Raw genomic sequence first — 18,718 nt, 5'->3', positions numbered from 1 at the left:
TGTGACGCACGACGCATTTATGTGCACCTTAAATCACCATTTCAGTAGCCGACGCAAACGTTTCTTAAGAGGATATAAAGAATGTATGGCAAGGAAAGAAGAGTGAACGGTGGTTGATAATGAAACTAAACTTTACCTTTTCATGTCTTTTCATGTGTTATGAGTGGGGCTGTCGCGATCACGTCAGGACAGGTGATCTATTAATTCAATATTTACGTCACAAGAGTGAACCTGCTTCATCCTTTAGGCACCAGAGCCTTGTGTTGACCTTGTGTTGACCTTTAGGCTGTAATGCTACAGCCGCTCACTGTACATGACAGAGGCGTCTAAAGGAAAATAAGGGAATGCAACACACGTTGATGACCAGGCTTTATTTAAAATGGTTTATTAAACTAGTTATTATTCTGTACATTATTGCAACCTCATGTTTAGATTTGCACAGTGGTCATTAGTAAAGAAATGATTATACATGACAGATGTGGCAACAGTGGAAAGCTACTCAGATAGCCTCCGGTGTGAGTAATGATTTCATAATCAACGAGCATGTTGTGGCACATGCATGAACACATCATGTAATGCATTTATAGTTAGTTTGTGTCATAGTGCTTACAATAAAAGTCAGTAGGAGTGCGGGAAACATTGCAGGCCCAGGAAGAGGTTTTTTTGTTTGCTTGAAAGTCACCTGCAAAATCATGTAGGTTCTTACACTGATTAACAAGCAGAGATAAACAGGAGTGTATTTAAGCCAAAAGTCCTCTATAGTTTATTACAAAAAGAGAATATGTTGCACAACCAGTGTTCAAAAAATTCCAGTTATTGTATCTGTGATGCTACGTCTATCTTTGCAAATTTTAAAATCCAGCCAACTAAAACAGCTTCAACTTGCCCAACCTCACCCACAAACCTGCAACTTCACCTGGAGAGCCAGAAGAGCGAATCAAGTTAAACGAGAACTAGTTCATCACCCACAGCCGGGTTAGCACCGAGTCTATTCAAGTTGACAGTTTTCGTTTCAGGTCAGGCGGCGGCGAGAGCTCAGTACGTGAGAGGGCTCAGGATGAAGAGTCGATCCTCCTCCTTCCTGATCCACTTCAGCAGTTTGTTGACAGCAGAGACAGCCATCGCCTTGGTCCCCAGTGGACTGAAGCAGAGGTAGAGTTGGAAGCCATTGGTCACCTACGGCAGGGAAAGGAAAAGGAGACAAGGAGATTAAAGTGTTGCAGAAAAAGGACTTAAGCTACTGTGACACACAAAACACAATCATGAAGATGATGACCAGGAGAGGTCCGCCAGTTTCAGGCTCTGATCATGCACAGCCCACCTCTCTTCAGCCACACCAAGTGTTGCAGACGCAGTCTTTTTTTTTAAACAAACTTCTTGTTGGCCAGACTAAGACATTTAAGGGGCTTCCAGGTCCTTACAAAGGTAGAACTACTGTTGTGACCTTATCCTTTACATCTGCATGACCCCTAGAAGATGTGTGTGTGGAGGGAGAAGGTCAGCTCCCAAACTAAGAGGTCATGTTGTGTGTTATTCTGTATTTTGGAAAAAACTGACCAAACGTTTCATCATGGTGAATTCAGTGCAAAACACATACGGGTGTAGTGGATGTTTACCCATGCTAGCAGGTTCTCTTTGTTCGTGCAGCGGTAGAAGAAGCGGAGAGGCCTGACTGGATGATGCAGGTGACTGTGAAGATCCTGATACAATCCCATCAGCCGTTCCTGCTCTTCATCAGACTGATACAGCTCAGGAAACTCTGGGCTGTGAGATAGGCACAGTGGTCCATTTGAAAGCTCAAGTGCAGCAAGAATTAAAGAGCAAGTCATTTTTTAATGGAAAACCTAACAGAGATAGAACCACAGATGGAAGTCTAAAGATGAGTTACCAACCTTGTGTACAATCCTGAGCTCTTTGATTTGTACAGGAAGTGCCTGAGCTCTGGAATACCGACCTGCTCCACAGAATAGCTGGGACATTTCAGTGCCTCCTTCAAAGCCTGGTAGGCAGTGCGCTTGGTTAACCTCTCCAGGAACCTTTGCTTGCAGTCGGACATGTTAAAAAAGTCCTCCCGGTCAGTTGAGACCAGGATGAGGCAGAGATCAGATGCAGACTCCAGGTAAGAAATATGAGCGTGGAAAAATCCAGCAGTATTGAACTTAGGCAGACAGATGGGGGTCCATCCCTCACCCTCTCGAAAGGATGAGGAAGAACCCACGAGGTTCATGACTAGATGCAAGTCTATGTGGTGAAGGAACTGGTCCTTTTTTCTCACCAGTGTAACCAGGCGGTCCCCGGCCAAAAGTATAGAGAACACCAGATTTTTGGCTTTAGCTGCCTGCAGGCTCGAGGAGACCACATCTCTGACAGAATTAGAGAGAGGCAGGCAGGTGACGGCGCTGAGCAGCAGACCGGGGTCCCGGTCTAGCCGGTGCAGGAGGTTGTCAGTGAGGTACTCAGAGCCGGCGAGCAGGCGACGCAGGTCATAGTTCTGTTTGTTCTGAAAGATGTGATTGAGCTGAGTGAGGGTGAGCAGACTGACGATCTGGTAGTAGATGTACTGCAGCTCCCGCAGCAACTCCTTGTCTGACTGATAGGTTTGTGATACGCCCACCAGGACCAGAGGACTCTTGGCGAGGAAAATCACTTTGCAGCCATCTGACACAAAAGGCAAAGGTGACACATTACAGCAGCACTTTGACTTACGCAGTTTCACACATAAACCACATATCTGTAATATTCTGACCTGCATGGATGGAACGAATTGTGTTCTTATCAGACTCAACAAAGGACACAAGGGCCATCATCACCCCCATGGTGCTGGACAGAGCCTCCTCTGAGCCATAGCGGGTGTAGATTGGCTTTCCCGCTTCACTCAGGACAAACACATGTTTTCTGTGGCTTCTCCATGCCTCACTGGACATGTCTTCCTCCTTAGATCTACTCTGTGGAGAAACATCTTGGGCGTGCTGCTCAGTGATGGTTCTCTCTCCCACTAGCACCTGAAGCTCATCTTCAGTCTGTCCTGAATCCTCCACAACACCTTCTTGCTCAGCTTTTTCCTCAGCCTCAGCAGTGAGATCTTCAAAAGACTGTGCATGAGCAAAAAACGCACTCTTCTGAACAGCACCTGGAATCAATGGAGGGGAAGTGGCGTTAGGTGCAATGTGTGTTGCCTTTCATCATTTGAACTCCAATATTCAGACTGATCTACTGGCAGGGTTAGAAAGAAGGGTCAGCAACGTATGTATGGAACTAAAGTGAAGGCAATCTCACCTGGTTCGGTTCCCTCTACCAGACCTGGCGTGGGGCTCTCCGCCCTGTTGGAGCGCAGGCGGTCCACAGGAGCCAGAGTTGCTTTCTCGCATGCCACAGATTCATTTTGGGCTTCTCCATCCATTACTGCTAGTTATGGCATGAACACACACCTGGTGAGTAACAGGCAACAATGGGACCAAAGTTCATGGAAGAAGGAGGGGAGGAAGGTCAACTTTTCACTAGCTAAGAAACTTAATTCTCATTCTTGTCACACGCCGTGATACCGAATTGTAACACAGTAAGGAACTGATCCTGGTTTAACGGGCTTTCTTCTCTGTAATAATAAGAATAATCTGGCAACTTTCAGTTTCACAGTAACATATGACACGCTGGTGACATGTCATATGTTTGGCACCAAAAGCGACAAGTACAACAGCAGCTAACTTTAGCATACAAGCATCGCCATTTGAAGCCCTTCGCTCAGGGCAAATACAGAAGACTTATGACATTTTCCAATGACTTGGAGATCATTACCTTTCATTTCCGTAGTTGTCTAGGTTTGATCGCTCCGCTCTTCACCGAGCCCGCATCTGCAGCTAACAAAAGTCTTCCTGTAGGATTGCGGAAGTAGGAATTGTGGGACTTGAAGTTACAATTAAAAATAAATTCAGGTCTCGGTGACGCGACATATTTTATTTCGGTGCCAATATTGAGCGGCGCTGAGACTGGGGCAGCATCATCACGTAACTTTGCAACAAGGTGAATTACTCTGTAAATATATCTAATACAAAATATAACTATGAATTATACGAAATAAACGAAAAGGTGAGAAGAATACTTTGAATTGCCTAATTTTTACATACAGCATTTGAACGCAGCACAAGGGGCGGGACTTGCGTTTGAACGCGCAGCGGCGACATGCAGTTATCGCTGTGTTTCCTTTAGCCTACGGTTGGAGAGTTGTCTTTAACATCATCGTTAGATTCTGCTCACGGTTATGGACGTTTAGGTTCTTAGCGAAGAAAGGGACGCGGATACAAAACATTCGCTTTGTGAGTAAAGCCCTTGTACTTTAGAATAACAGAAATAGCGCCAAGCTTAGAATGCTAGATCTAGCACTGACGCTACAAACGTTACATGTTATGCTACATCCATGCTACTTTGTTAGCCAACAAATGGGGAGTCTGTACACATGTAGGCTTTTTGGTAAAGGTGACACCATCCCCATGAACAATATTCCTATTTGTCTGTATGACTTTGAACAGGGCGATCTCCGTGACAGAAGATGCCTATCCGAGCACAGTGCACAATTTGTTCTGACTTCTTCGATCACTCCAGAGATGTTGCAGCCATCCACTGCGGACACACTTTCCACCATGAATGGTTCATCCAGTTTGTTTTTTTTAAATTGTAAATCATTTTGACTTACATTCTGATTAATATGCTTTCCATCACTCTGTCAGTCTTGTCCGGTGGTTTCAGACAGCCCCCACGAAAACCTGTCCACAATGTAGAAAACAGGTGTAGTAATAAACCTCTTAATTGTACCAATCTTGTTATGACCCCAGACATTTTACAGGATATTGTGGTCTTTTGTGTAGGTCAGCACCAGACACATTATCTCGAGGCTCTACTTTGACGTTGGTTTAGACGATTCCAGCGTGGGAGACCCCGAGAGCTTGCAGGTATGTGTCCTAACCTTATATTATTGACATTTCTTAATCTATATGTTGCTTGCAACCATTCCATTATCAAGAGTTGTTCTGCCTTGTCATAAATTTGTCTAAATTCTGTGTTTCCACCTTCCCCAGAATGAGCTAGATCGAGTGAAAGTAAATTTTAGCTCTAAAGGTGAGAGGCTTGAGTTGTGATCCTGGGACGTTTCATTCATTAAAGTGGGCGACTTTAGTTCATCGCGTGTCTTATCAAATTCCAGAGCGAGACTGGCGGGAAAAGCAGAAGGCGATGGATGATTTGATGGAAACTGTGGAGCTGCAGCGGAAAGCTTTGGAGAATTTACAGAAAGATGTTATGGAAAAGGAGAAGCTGTGTTCTGCCCTCAGAGTAAGAATGCTGATTGTTTTTATTCACTGTCGAGTGTTTGTGATTCTTTTTTGGTTTGAATTTTTATTTCCTACACAGACTCAGATGACATACTTGGAATCACAACATAATGATACTCGGGCTGCAAAAGAAGAAGTCCGAAGACTCAGGATCAAAATGAAAACCTTTGAAAGGTACCTGGTATAATTATAATATAACTGTGGCTGCTAAAGAGGCCGTTTAGAGGGCCAAAATGTCCAAAATGCAAATTTCCAAAATCAGAATCAAATGCAAATTCATGCTTGTTGAGGTGTGTATTAATGTTTCTGGTTCGCCTGCAGCCTGGATGTGGTGTTGCAGGGCCAGAGAGCGGAGGTGGAGTCCATGATCACCGACATGGGCATCGGCCAGGCTGCAGTGGAGCAGCTCTCCATCTACTGCATCTCGCTCAAAAAGTGGGAGCTTCCTTTCACTGGCGCATCCCTTCCATCCCACATCTGACACAACTTCCCTGTTGACAGAGCTGTTTCTTGTCTTTATCAAGAGAGTATGATAATCTTAAAGGAGGTCTGAAGTCTTCAAATGAGATGTGCGAGAAGCTAAAGAGAGAAGTGCTCACCTCAAACAACAAGGTAATTTCTATGGATCTGTTGATTTAGCCAGAGAAATCAACCCTTCCACATATGCGCTGCAGCTGGGTTTGTTGTTGTGTCTGTTTTGTTTTTTCATTGTAGTTGCACAAAGCATTACTGGAGCTTACAAAGGCCAGAGACGACATGAAGTCTCTGCAGAATGATCTGACAAATGCAGAAAAAGAGATCTCTGTAAGGGAAAATCTGTCAAATCCAATTTAGTCTCCACCGCCAGGAAACTGTCGGTTGCATCACTTGCCTGATTCTCTTTCCACAGAGCCTGAAGAAGAAAGTGGAGTTTCTTCAGGAGGCTCTCAGCACGCCCACGCGCACCAACGAAGCGCTCGGTCGACTCTTCTTCGAAAGGTGTGGCGCCGCTCCACCGCAAAATTCGCGTGTTAGCAAAGCGTGTTTGATTTCCTTATCTGTCGCATTTTTAGCCCAGCTCCATTAGATGTGAGGCAGCCGTGCCTCCACCCACCCTCGGGTAACGAAGACATCGACCTCAACATGACCTATGATGTCACCACGCCAGACGATGTGCGGAAGAGACCCAAAAAAGTCCCGTCCAAGAAGATGCATTTGGACTCTGTGGTGTAAGTTTACACTGGAAATGTGTGTGTGGATCAGACAGAACATTCATTTCAAGTAGAAAGGTGTTAAATCGGGGGTAAAATTACATTTTCAGGTCATCCTCCTTCGAACAAAGTACAAAAATCTCGTCAGCAATCAAGGTAAGTTTGTTGATGCCCCTCAAGACACATGCCTGGTTTCGTTGTTGGTGTTTCTCATGAGTCGTCTGGCTTCAGAGGCGCGGTGGTGGAGAATCCATGGATCCCTTTTTTAGGAACTCCTTCCTCTTCAGAAAGAAGACTTTTGGCAGCATGTTGGACCCTCAGAGGAAAACTGGAGTAGTGTGTAACACAGTCGACATTGATTACTCTCTTTTGGTTTTGGCTCACAAACTGTCTTTTTTTTAATTAGGTTCAGTCGGGTTATGATGGTTTGGGAGGACGAACTAAATTCATCCAGCCCGTATCCTTTTTTATTCTGTCGGGGAAGAGTGTGTGAGCACTGAAATCATCATCTATTTATGCTGTCACTAGTGGATCGGTTTTGATCTTTATTTAATAAACCAGCAGATAAAGAATCAGCAATTCAGCCCTTCCTTAACCAAAAACTCTGCTCAGTCACCTTTAGCAGAGATTCGCCCACTGATGAAAGCTAAAAGGAAAAAGGTAACCAGGCCTCCATCCAAGACCGCTGCTGGCCTGACTCTGGATAGCTTCTTGGAGTAAATCCTCACCTCTTCTCCTTTCCTGTGGAGTCCCAACATTCTGTGGAAGCAGGTTTCCCCTGCTGTGGCACTGAGAACCATCCAGAAGTGGTTCTGCTGGCTGAACTAGATTTAACAATGAAAGAGGAACTTCACCGAGACAACAGATGTTTTGGTGACATCTGGAAATCTGTGCTTTTTTTGGTGTGCGATTAACCTAATTTTTCAGGGATTGTATTCTCAGAGGTCATATATTAATATTTGTGTGAGAGACAAACCAACACACCTGCAAACGTTTTTTTAAGTCTGCATTTTCACCTGTGCAGTTCCGTCATGAAAAATAAGCCTTTGGTTTTTTGCACTTATCTAAACCCCAATACCTGGGAAAATATGTTATTTTACATTGTAGGTGTTTTCTGTCTTATCAGTCCTGTTGGATGGGAATAATGTCATAATAAATTTTTTGAACCTTTTCTGGGGTCCACGATGTGACCGGCCGCTCTTTTTTAAGCAGTGACGCGTTTTGGCCAGTAGAGGTCAGTGTTTCATCACCCGACATTTAGACTTGCTCATTTTAAATCCTGTGGTTGCAGCTTGCTGAAGGAGAAACACACCAGGTGGTAACCTCTGACTCCATTTGTATTAAAATATTCACTGTCACTAAAACCTGAGATGCATTGTGATCAAGTCACCCAAAAATCCTACAAACCATGCCGGCAAATGTGGGTAATAAAGCAGCTCTTTAAGAGAAAATCAGTCACGACACAGAATCAATCTGACGATATTTCCATGCAAAAAATGGACAGTGGCTGGGTCGTGTAATTTTTTTTTTAAAGATTTTTGAATATATTGCTTTAACAAACAGGAGGAGTGGAACCTTTACCAACCAGGGAGAATTTCCCATCTAAAATATCTTGATTGTGTGCAAGTAAGCATCGTTAACTGTATAAAAAAAACAGTTTTCCTTCCCTCTCAGTAATTTGATTTGTAGTAAATCAGCTTGGCCAGTATGTTTTATAAAATAATAAGGTGATGCATTTAAAATAGTCTTTCCTTCCTGTGCGACGAAAAAACAAACCCTACATACGTCACTTTTAAAAAAAAAAAAAACACACACACACACCTTCATCTACATAGAGAACAATCCATGCAGTGCGTTCTGAGGCCAGTAAGACAGAAAACTCTGGAACCTCACTGGATTTATACACCAGTAGGAAAGAAATTGACTTCTCAGGGGGAGAACTTAAAAACAGCTTGTTTCTGGGCTGTGGTAAGTAGTGTTTCATTTTTTTCTTTTTAGGACAGTATTTCAATTCGAAGTGTCAATTATTTATTTCAATGCTTCGTCCCAGTTTCTGTCGGTCTGAGTCACTTAAATCGGTGAAAAAGAAACACCCAGGAGCATCTTTCCTGCTCCCTGCATGCAGCGTTCCCACCCACGATCTCCGCATGGGGACCCTGTTTGGCTCGTGTCACTGAGACCTGTCTGGCTCGATCTTGGACTCTCCGTTCTGTTTGTCGCTGGACTTCTGAGACAAGCGCGTGGACACAGTGGCTGCCTGCACCACTGCTTTGAAGCTGCGCTTTCTCTTCTGGACGTTCTGCTCCGGGTGGAAGATGATGACATAGACCTTGGGTATGTAGAGCATGCCCAGGGATACGGTGGCGCTCAGGCTCATGGAGACAGTCAAGGTCGTGGTTTGGATGAACATCTGGAAGAAATATGCCACATCTCAGATGGAGCTCCATCCCATAGCGAGCAAAAAGCAGATTTCAGGTTTGATATTCTGACACAATGCAGCTCTTACAAGTTAAATCTCAAAGCACAGTTGGCGGCGCTTCTCCCCTGATGAATGATTAACGACCAGTATGTACGTTAGGCTGTAAAAAGGATTTATTTATGGGCTCTGACCATTTTTCCTCACCACTGCCTGTCCTCTCGTTGCAGATTTGACACTACAATCAGAACCGACTTCTCCTGACATCAATTTTCTGAAAAATGATGAACTTAAATATTCAAGCAAACTGTAAAGAAATGAAGCCACGTGTGCCATAAATAAGATATATTTGTTCCATAAATTAGTCATCATTCACACACCGTCCACTGCAGTCAGGTCTGACGTCGGCGTGCTGGAGCCTCCTTCCTGTCATGCTTTTCAGCTCCATTCTGTGACCTCTATAGTTTCTAAAGGACCTGATTTATGGTCTGTGTTCATGCACTTGGCCCGAGGCGACACTCGCCCACTTCTTCCACGCAGAAATCAAACAGGTAAATCGCCACCTCGTGCACACATGAGAGGATGATTTATCATTTTTCATATTTCAATAAGCCTGTTAACGCCTATATTTAGCTCCTTCCTTTAAAGTGACGATTACTTGAATGGCAATGGGGGGGGGCTGACCGTCATCCCTGATGTCCCTTAGCTAATCTGACCTCCTTTCATTTCCCTCCCTCACTGCACTTAATTCATTCCATTTCCATTTATGAGGAGGTGAAAAGATCTTGAAAGTTCCTCGGGCTTTAATTGTTTCAGCCTGACTGGTTCATAATAAAGCTCTTTATGAGTTTCCCAAACAGTCCTCCATCAGCGACATAGTTCGGAGAAACAGTCCCAAAGGTCGCTTATCGTATGAGTACAGCAGGAAACGCGTGTTACTGTGACAGGAAGCAAAACTTATAACCCCTTGACGCAATAGTTTCTGTGATCATTAGCGGATGGCAAAGAGGAGAAAGAGACGCAGGAAGTGTCACTGCCTCCTACCTTCTCCGTAGACTGCGCTGTGCCAAAGAAGATGGGCACGAAGGCCAGCCAGACGATGCAGGTGGTGTACATGGTGAAGCCGATGGGCTTGGCCTCGTTGAAGGTCTCTGGGACCCCTCTGCTCTTGATGGCGTACACCGTGCAGGTGATCATCAGCACCAGACTGTAGCTCAGACATAAGATGAGGGAGAGGTCAGACATGTCGCACTTCAGGACTCCGCGGGCAAACTCCGGATTCGGGGGCTTCTGCTCTTCGTAGTCGATGATGGTGTGCGGAGGCATCACGCCAAACCAGATGAAGACCCCGAGAAGCTGCGAGAAGGAGCACGGGGGCTAGGGTTAGCAGAGGCTTCGCAGCAGATCGTGCACATGAATGCGCATGTATACCTGCACTGAGATGAGTATGAAGGTGATAATCAGCTGGGAGGTGGGGCTGATAAATTTCGGGGGCGTGACTGACTTTTTGCCCTGCTCAAAGATCCGGTAGATCCGGTTGGTCTTGGTGAGCATGGCCGAGTAGCTGATGCACATGCCGAGCCCCAGAAACAGCCTGCGGAAGGCACACACAGCCACACTTGGCTCGGCGATCATGAGGAAGGTGATGAGGTAGATGAGGAAAATGCCCGTAAGCAACACGTAGCTGAGCTCCCTGCCAGAGGCTCGAACGATGGGCGTGTCGTTGAAGCGGATGAAGGTGGCGATGACCCCAGTGGTGGCCAGGATGCCCAGGATGGCCAGGAAGACGGGGATAATGGCCCAGGGTGAGCTCCACTCCAGCTTGATGATGGGTGTGGGTCGACAGCCGGTGCGGTTCTTTAACGGCCTCATGTCATAGGGGCACATGTCGCAGGTGAACTCGTCCAGGAGGTACTGGTAGCCGTCACAGAGCTCACAGTGCCAACAGCAGGGAACGCCCTTCACCATCTTTTTCCTCTCTCCAGATTCGCAGGGGAAGCTGCACACCGACTCTGGGATCTTGCGGTCGCCGCCTGACCACTGCATCTCCTCCAACTGGGTGGACGGACAAACAAAGATTCCATCACACGACACACATGCACGAGCTACAATAACAGGTAGAGCTATTAACCAAGTTAGAGGGACACAAATGTCTCCAAACTGAGAGCAGAATAGTTACGTTGAGCCGGAGGTGGTTGGTCCACTGGCCGATGTTCCTGTAACCAGGGTTACTGATGTTGGACATTTGGTACTGGAAGATGTCATAACGACCGGGCGCATCCCCGTTCTCATTGAACATTACTCCAGTCCCTGCACTTCCTGTTCAGTGAGAACAGAAATTAAATTAGTTGTTTTCTTCGGAAAGAGAGATTAAAGAATCCAGGTTGTCTCAGATGGAGACACGTGACCCCCCCCCCCCCCCCCCCCCCCCACTTGCATCACCCACATGCTGCAGAGTGAAATTCATGTTTGCTTTCTGCAGAGTTGTGCAGCCGAGTGAAAGCTGAGTGCAGGATGCTCTTTAGGTTGTCGTGGGCACAGACAGTCCTTTCAGTACGCTCTGCTCTGCTGCTCTAACGTGATTGAATGTTCCTCCCAGGTCCCTGCAGGCGACCATTCAGAAAATCTTTCATAGAAGACAAGGTCACCCAGCGAGTGGAGGGCAGTAAATAGGATGCTCTCATAGAATGCTGTTCTATCTTTTTCTTCAAACTAACTTTTCCATGAAAGGTGAAGATGAAAGGGATCGCTGTTGTGTGTACGGAAGAGCAAAGAGTCAGCCCTCAGGAGCGTGATACGCTTTGAGGAAAGGTTCTGTAGCTAGACGCATTCCCACTTTTAATCTGTTTTTTTTTTTTTTCAAATATTCTTCTTTTCAAAACTTTTAAGTCGTGAAGGAGCGGAGATGGAAAAGCACAAGGCTTATCGCTTATGGCTGTCACGTCCGATTTAAAAGCCGTTGGCAGCGATCACGTTACGACACCTTAGGAAGAAAAGATGGACCCGTTTGCAGGAAGAGTCGGTGCGTTCGAATGTAAACGGTTTGTTTGAAGATGGAGAGAATGAGAACTTTTCTGTTTGCTCCTGTGACACTGGTGGTTGACCTTGACAAATGAGAGAGGAGGGAAGGCTGGAGACACACAAAGAGGACAGGACAAAGGCTTAATGTTGCGGATGGACGGGAGATGTTCGATTTTCTGAAAGCTCACATTGTTTGCATTGTGTTTGCTTATGTGTGGGTTGGCTGTTGTTAAAGACGCATATCAGGAAGGTTCCATAGAAGGAGCCTCGCTTCTTTTCTGCTCGAGATTCCATCCGAGCTTCCTCCGTATTACCCTCTTTGTTATTGCGATAAGTGTGACTCCGCGGAGTGTCTTAACTCTGTGGCTTTGGCTGCCTTTGTGCTCCTGTTCCATCAGCCAACACAATCTTCCCTCTTCTGGAGCAACGCAAGCGGAGCGCTTTATCGTACAGATTATGATGGCGTGGAGCACCAAGCGCCGGAGCGCTCACCGTTAAAATTGACCCCATGGATGTACTGGAGGAGCATGCGCCCTTCCACAGGGTCCATCTTGTCGCAGACGCCCATGGAGCCGGGGCAGAGGTCCGTGTGCATGCTGTGCAGGGCGTGGGCCATGGCGTACACGGCATCGATTACAAACTGCACCTTGCCCTCCTGTTCGTACTGGGAATCTCGGCTGATTCGCTCGTCACCTAACAGGTGAGAAAAGAGTCAGAAAAGAGCCCAATAATGTCGGTAAGGAGAATTATTAGTGGTGGAGGTCTGTCCCCAGCCCCTCCCCTTTACCTGTGCATTTCCTCCGACCGAGTTCATACTTTATGCCAGGGCGGGTCAGCTTACACTTGAAGTCGTCCTCCCAGAATTCTGCAAACCAGATGTTTCTTCTGTTGTTCTCAAGAGATCTCGAGGTGAAATACTGGTCGAAACCTGAGTCGACGCACAAAAAAGAAATGCTCATTAGTGGTGGAGGTGACCAGTCAATGAATAGAGGAAGCACAGTGACTCGCTTTTCCTCATTTTAGGTGACAGGATGAAAATATTGCTCGCGGACTTGTGACATCATTAATTTGGTGCGATATTAAATTCCATCAATCAATGTCAGGAACTGCTCTGATCACAGAAAATATCTTTGATTATACAGATTCCATCTGTGGGTAATAGAATCTATAGATGCGGTCTACCGTCGATCGAGGCTCTTTTGGGAAGGATGGTGACGGCGCCTTCTGCCACGTCTTCTTGATCTTGGATGGGGGAAATCTTGGCCCCCCAACTGTCTGAGCCCACAAACAGGAAGTGGCCGGTCAGATTGGACTTTTTGGCAGCCTGCAGCACACGTCTGGAAGAGGACAGATTACGGTCCGATTATCCCGCAGGAGCCTTGATGCACAGTAATGACTGGGTGGTTTCAGCCACTCACTTGATGTCGTCCTCGTTGGCGAAGATGATGACCCCACGAGCGTTGGAGGTCTCCATCAGCCGCTTGATGATCTTGTCAAACTCCCCTGGTTTTGGTTCTCTTGGGATCTTTATAGATTGCGCAATACACAGACCTCCTAATGCAGAAACATTGAAAATGTGTTTTCATTTTACAACTGTGAATTTTGAAGCTTTTCTATATCTCTAATGAAAAGCTATAGTCTAGCTTGTTAGTATTCAGCAGAGTGTCTCCTAGCTCTGCATCTTCCTCATCCACATTTCCTCTTTACTGAAGCTTTACTGGCCAACCATCCATCCCATATCCAGGGAGGCTCACACCCTTTAGCATGAGCACAAACATGATCAGGCTAGCCATAATATGTTACTCCAGGACAGACTCTGCAGGTCTTTCAATATGAAATTGATATGACTGAGCTGCACCACAGAGGCCCACAGGAAGTCGTTCATCATGTTTGACTATTAAACTAAACTGCTGCAGACTCTCTCAGTCAATAATCTGAATCATCCTTTTCACTTTCCACAATAAACCTCAGTCCTGCAATTCTAGCACCTGTAAATATTGTTATTAATACCGTAATGTGACGACATACACATTTCATCTATAGCATTACACAAGAACAAGGGCAGCAAAATTAATTGCAATACAATCACTGGATGGTTCAATCAATAGGGCTGAGAGCAGGAAGAGAGTGAGGATGCCCTGGTCAACATATCAGTTTGCCTTTTTTGATCATATCCTCTGGCCAATGCTCCACTTTCCGGTGGCCAGCGGTCCAAGACATGGATGGGGGCTTTTCCCCCGGGGACAACAAGGCAGTCCTGATGCTCTAATACAGATTTTAAAGACACACATACAAACAAACCAATGTGCTACTACTGTGATTAGAAAACAAGAAGAATTTTTTTGATTCAACACATTCCTGTTGCTGCTATGTGGCTAAGTCCCAACACAAGCCTGGTCCTAATCGAAGTTTCTTCCTGTTAACAGCGTTTTTCCTGCCACTTTCACTAGCTCAGGGTTCCTGACAGACAGTCTTGATTCTAACTTTTGAAATAAAGGTGAACTGAACCGAATAGTAAATAGTATTTCAGATATTTAAAGAGTCAAAGGTTTGAGATCATGACTTCATCCAACCACACACGACCTGCTTCTCTGGAAATCTGCTGGAAGGCGTCAACGCCGCTCTCTCCGTAATTTCCCTCAGAGGCCAGCGTAGAGACGTAGTTCCAGCCCATGGCTTTCACTATGTCCAGCATGGCCTGGGCCTGGTAGGAGTCAGGAGGCACCACACGGGAGAAGAACTCGTAGCGGCTGTTGTCACTCAGCTCTGGGGCGGTGGACGCGTAGCTGATCTGAGGGATCTGAGAGACAAGGACGGTTCAGTGATGGCAAAATAGGTCGAGATAGCGCCCAAGTGAAATACAGGTGGTCGGAAAACCCGGCTGTAAATGCATTTGTTTAGAATAAAAATGAACAAGAAGATTAATTTACGGGTGTGCTACATTTTAATGACTGTCTCCGCCCTGACCCTGCTAATGCCGGTGCCCCCGGCGTGGCTTAGCATCGGGCCCTCTGGAGTTGACGAGGAGAGAAAGGTAGACACAAGGGGTAGAGAAGGAGAGAGGAACGAGAGAACCATTTCACAGATTATCTAGAAGGATTATAGGGGTTTTAGTCAAATTACATTAAGCACAGAGGGAGAGACAGAGATCAAGAGACTAGAAAAAGGCTAGCATTTCTCAGCTGTAAGCCATACAATATATTTAATTCTGATAACCTCAGGCAGCTTCTCTTTGACACGCCCATCACTTTCATGGGTGAGTAAACTCCATTAAGATCGAATTAACTGGTCAGCACCAATGAGGGCAAAAATTAATCAAAGCTGCTGCATTCCAACACGCGGCGATCTCTCCGACGTTTGCTTTTGCAGGGGAATCTGTGTCACTGTGACTGCGCTCAAATTTATGCCTAACAAAACGTTTAATCCACAAGCAAAAGCCAGAGAGGTGATCTGCACTTCGCCTCATAAAAATCAATGAACCGTATCAGTGGCCCAGGCATCAGTTTCAGCTCAAACACTCGGGAAACTGGAAGATGAAGCCCTGGTCTTTATTCTTTAATCTTTAAGAACAAAATGTGACCTCAAAGCACGTTTCCCAGGCAGGTTTAAGTACATTAGATACCTGCAGGATAATATTAAGTCTAAATATATATATACACCAATATGTAGTTATGTCTACACCGAGACACATGCATTTATAAGAATATACATACACGTATGAGTTCATGCCTGCATATGTCCGTACGTATATATGCACATATATATGGTGAATGCACCTCTGGCACCTCTGCCCTGGCTCAGAGCAGATGTTCAGCGTATAGAGAACGAGGGTCTACAAGCATCGGCGGTGCAGAGGGCAGCACATATGGACGTAGGAGTAAGTACACCATTTAGCTAAATCTGCTCCATGCAGTCCAGGCCGCAAGTTGCTGTTATTCTATAACCAATGTCATCCCGTCACACTGATGCTCTATTTTCAGCGTGGGGTCCTGAGCTGCTGAGAGGGGCTTAGCGGAGGTAGGGATCTATAATTCTCCAGCTAACATCTGCCTTGGGTGCCAGCTCCCGCTCCTTGGTTGTCAGCTCAACATCCTCCCTCTCAAGAATGCAAAATTCACATCGGGGCAATTTCATGCAAAACTTATTTGGCCAATTTTCCTCCGACTGGGGATTATTTTTGGAGGTCTCCAGAGTTCTGTGGGTAAGTCCACGGGAACATGGCGTAATGTGGGATTTACAGAGTCGGGCCTCCATTATTGATATGAGCAGTGTAATAAATTATCAGAGGTCAATCGACAACAGCCGTGAACACATAGCGAGGATTAGCCTGCCAGAGCCTCCGCTGACAATGGATTGAAAATCCCGTCAAGTCTGCATCCATTAAGACCGAAATCATTCAAATTATGAATCACGTGAGATCGGGAGGGAATATGTGTCCGCTGTCTGTTTAAAAAGCAACAATATGGCAATACACATCCAGAAATATGACCGCTTTAATGGCCTTAATCTATTGTTGTGTAAATCCTAACTGCAATTGATGTCGCCGCGCTTAAAAGTGAAGTTCGCCATCGATACGACCTCATAATTAGGAGTGAGCTAATAGTTGTAACGCAAAAGTGAGTTTGGTGATGGAAAAGAATCACCATCGAGCTCAATGTGCCGGAGTAAACCAGCAGCAGCGCTGCCACCGGTTCGGCTCTGCTGCTCTGAACTCCGCTGGTGCCGTTTAGCTTCAGATGTAAGCAAACCTGAAGAGGATGCAACAGATTTGACCCTCAAACAGGCACCAGCAGCTGGTCATCTGAGAGGGTCCATGTGCTGGATATGCTAGAGGAAAGCATCAAAATCTAAAGGTTAAACTGCCTCTCGACTGGTGGGTCACGTGCACGTGCGCCGCACAAGACAGAGAAAAGAAAACTCACAGCGAACAGTCTGAGAACGTTGGCCACCATGATGGACACGGAGCTGCCAGAGGCGCCGATCACTCCCACCACCCGCTCCGGTTTGGGGATAATGGGAGGCTCGCCGTTTGAGCAACGCACATCGGAATTATCCTTCTGGATGAGGGCCTGCACGAAGGTGAGCGACTGCTCCAGGGCGTAGGTGTCTCTGGAGCAGGTGTCCAGGATCCTGGCCCCCAGCGTGATGTTGGGCAGCAAATCCGGGTCGCTGTTGATCTGATCCAAGGCGTACATCATGGCCTCCAGCCGGTGGATCCCCTTTTCCTTCTTGACTTCCCCACAGGGCACCCCGGCGGGACCCCGGGAGTGCACGGGGAAAAGCCCCCCTAGGGTAATGTCCCCCTCAATCTTGATGGACTGGGGCTGTGTGCCCTGCTGAGCCCGCGAGCCCGGGCCCACGCCAACCAGCAGCAGCCACAGCAGCCGAACCCACGCTTGGTACTCGGGAGGTGAAACAAGGGAAGAGTGCAACTCTGTTGCCATGGTGATGACCAGCACAGGTACTGAAGACACCAGGCCGCTCCCTCTACCTTGGACACCTGAGGACAGTCAGACAGCTGGACTTTAACTCATCATAACAGCAGGACATTTACCTATTTTTAGCCGTTAATGCTCCTCATAAGATCACTGTCCAGTTTTAAACCTGGATATAAATTTTGCCCCTACACAGTTTATTTACTCTAAAGTCGTTTTCTTAGTATTATTGTTGTTTTTGTTGTTGTTAGTAGTAGTAGTAATTTGCTGTCCTTGGCTAATGCAACATGAGATTTTACTCATTGGGGAAAAATACACAATTGTTTTTGGCATCTTTTTCCACGTGCAGTGAATTAGAAATGGTAATAATGCTATAATGTTCTCATTTGTTCTGGACCATTTTGTCCAATTATCTGAACACACAAAAGCCACATCCGTGCTCAGACTCCGAGGAAGCTCCAGTGGAGATTTTAGCCAGCACGTGACACGAGTCTGGGTGACCGTTGGAGGCTTTTATGGTGCAGAGCTGGAACAGGCTGGAAAACACCATCAATTTTGCACAACAGGAAAGATCAGGACAAGCTTGGTGGAATTTCATGCTCCAAAAGTTGGAACGCGGAGGGAAATTTCATCTGCATGACAAAATGCACAGCTAATAAATAAATAAAATCTGTTCTGTAGGAAAAATTCAAATGTGTGTGTTTTAATCCACAGCGATGCTTTATTCCTGGTTGCAGTTTCGGAAGTTGTAGTTTTTATTTGAATAATCCTACAAAACTTAGCGTTTAGTTTGAATAATCTACAATTTAAAATGGACACATTTTTGTTAATTTCGGGATAAAGTTGTCAGGAGGCACCTTCCCTTACCTGTCCATTCTTCATTGACCAGCCTTTAGATGAAGAACCACAGGAGCTCCTCCACAAAGGCCACCATCCATGGTCCAAAATCTGATTAAACCTTAGAGGCACGGCTCTTCTCTCTTCCCCAACACTAAATCCTCTGTCATTTCAGGGCGCGCTCTTAAAAATCAACAAAACACCCTGAAAACAATGATGAGGAAAAAAAACACTTTTGACTGAAAACAACAAAATGGAAGCTCCCGACTCCTGAGGGTCCAGCTTTTAGTATCATGGCAGAAAAGTAGACAGAAAGAGCAACATTACAGCAGTGAGATTCTACAAATCACTGCCAAATCCTTTAAAAGCTCCCTCTCTCTCCGTCTCTCTCCCTCTCCCTCTCCGTCTCTCTCTCTCTCTCTCTCCCTCTCTGTGTTGCACCCGCTCCTTGCTTGTTCTCTGGCTGCACTAATGGCTACAGATTGGGATTATCATGCA

The 18,718-nt window shown here is 46.0% G+C and overlaps 3 protein-coding genes across 7 annotated transcripts; 1 reads left to right on the top strand and 2 right to left on the bottom strand.

Annotated features, from left to right (window-relative positions):
* Positions 1 to 356: 356 nt before the first annotated feature.
* On the bottom strand, positions 357 to 3,911 carry mon1a (MON1 secretory trafficking family member A). 2 transcript variants are annotated; one of them, XM_003973676.3, is made up of 6 exons: positions 3,793 to 3,911; positions 3,277 to 3,428; positions 2,747 to 3,130; positions 1,893 to 2,658; positions 1,617 to 1,764; positions 357 to 1,176 (listed from the first exon to the last, which is right to left on the bottom strand). In XM_003973676.3, exons 2-6 carry the CDS (start codon positions 3,398 to 3,400, stop codon positions 1,036 to 1,038), a joined length of 1,563 nt encoding a protein of 520 aa, XP_003973725.1. In that variant the 5' UTR covers positions 3,401 to 3,428; positions 3,793 to 3,911; the 3' UTR covers positions 357 to 1,035. The 2 variants fall into 2 exon arrangements, with proteins under 2 accessions (XP_003973725.1, XP_029682563.1); XM_029826703.1 differs by having other exon boundaries at positions 3,277 to 3,402; positions 3,793 to 3,879.
* A 9-nt stretch (positions 3,912 to 3,920) lies between these two features.
* Positions 3,921 to 7,682, top strand: traip (TRAF-interacting protein). 3 transcript variants are annotated; one of them, XM_029826704.1, is made up of 16 exons: positions 3,921 to 4,017; positions 4,524 to 4,641; positions 4,722 to 4,779; positions 4,860 to 4,943; positions 5,070 to 5,109; positions 5,195 to 5,322; positions 5,401 to 5,495; positions 5,643 to 5,756; positions 5,846 to 5,933; positions 6,036 to 6,125; positions 6,211 to 6,299; positions 6,374 to 6,529; positions 6,622 to 6,667; positions 6,743 to 6,847; positions 6,918 to 6,968; positions 7,124 to 7,682. In XM_029826704.1, the coding sequence occupies exons 2-16, from the start codon at positions 4,544 to 4,546 to the stop codon at positions 7,229 to 7,231; spliced, it is 1,350 nt and encodes a 449-aa protein (XP_029682564.1). In that variant the 5' UTR covers positions 3,921 to 4,017; positions 4,524 to 4,543; the 3' UTR covers positions 7,232 to 7,682. The 3 variants fall into 3 exon arrangements, with proteins under 3 accessions (XP_029682564.1, XP_011612642.1, XP_011612641.1); XM_011614340.2 differs by lacking the exon at positions 3,921 to 4,017 and adding an exon at positions 4,133 to 4,310 and having other exon boundaries at positions 6,743 to 6,844; XM_011614339.2 differs by lacking the exon at positions 3,921 to 4,017 and adding an exon at positions 4,134 to 4,310.
* A 135-nt stretch (positions 7,683 to 7,817) lies between these two features.
* Positions 7,818 to 18,592, bottom strand: grm6b (glutamate receptor, metabotropic 6b). 2 transcript variants are annotated; one of them, XM_029826698.1, is made up of 11 exons: positions 18,241 to 18,592; positions 16,871 to 17,448; positions 14,532 to 14,748; positions 13,367 to 13,502; positions 13,131 to 13,285; positions 12,736 to 12,876; positions 12,441 to 12,641; positions 11,107 to 11,246; positions 10,359 to 10,982; positions 9,972 to 10,283; positions 7,818 to 8,921 (listed from the first exon to the last, which is right to left on the bottom strand). In XM_029826698.1, exons 1-11 carry the CDS (start codon positions 18,263 to 18,265, stop codon positions 8,682 to 8,684), a joined length of 2,769 nt encoding a protein of 922 aa, XP_029682558.1. In that variant the 5' UTR covers positions 18,266 to 18,592; the 3' UTR covers positions 7,818 to 8,681. The 2 variants fall into 2 exon arrangements, with proteins under 2 accessions (XP_029682558.1, XP_003973770.1); XM_003973721.2 differs by having other exon boundaries at positions 18,251 to 18,591.
* Between the last annotated feature and the right edge of the window lie 126 nt (positions 18,593 to 18,718).

The sequence above is a fragment of the Takifugu rubripes genome, chromosome 19, assembly GCF_901000725.2.
Source record: "Takifugu rubripes chromosome 19, fTakRub1.2, whole genome shotgun sequence".
NCBI lineage: Eukaryota > Metazoa > Chordata > Actinopteri > Tetraodontiformes > Tetraodontidae > Takifugu > Takifugu rubripes.
The sequence above is the reverse complement of the archived record's forward strand: the minus strand, read 5'-3'. Positions and strand labels throughout refer to the sequence as shown.

Bases quoted from the DNA above. Each gene is read 5' to 3' on its own strand.
- mon1a (XM_029826703.1), bottom strand. The intron at 2,659-2,746 runs GTCAGAATATTA...CTTTTGTGTCAG, and splicing joins AATTCGTTCCATCCATGCAG to ATGGCTGCAAAGTGATTTTC. The intron at 1,765-1,892 runs GTTGGTAACTCA...CCTATCTCACAG, and splicing joins AGCTCAGGATTGTACACAAG to CCCAGAGTTTCCTGAGCTGT.
- traip (XM_029826704.1), top strand. From the start codon at position 4,544: ATGCCTATCCGAGCACAGTGCACAATTTGTTCTGACTTCTTCGATCAC. The intron at 5,496-5,642 runs GTACCTGGTATA...GTTCGCCTGCAG, and splicing joins AAAATGAAAACCTTTGAAAG to CCTGGATGTGGTGTTGCAGG. The intron at 6,530-6,621 runs GTAAGTTTACAC...TTACATTTTCAG, and splicing joins ATGCATTTGGACTCTGTGGT to GTCATCCTCCTTCGAACAAA.
- grm6b (XM_029826698.1), bottom strand. From the start codon at position 18,265: ATGAAGAATGGACAGGTAAGGGAAG. The intron at 14,749-16,870 runs GTGAGTTTTCTT...CTTGTCTCTCAG, and splicing joins ACGTTCTCAGACTGTTCGCT to ATCCCTCAGATCAGCTACGC. The intron at 13,286-13,366 runs GTGAGTGGCTGA...GTCCTCTTCCAG, and splicing joins GCCAACGAGGACGACATCAA to ACGTGTGCTGCAGGCTGCCA.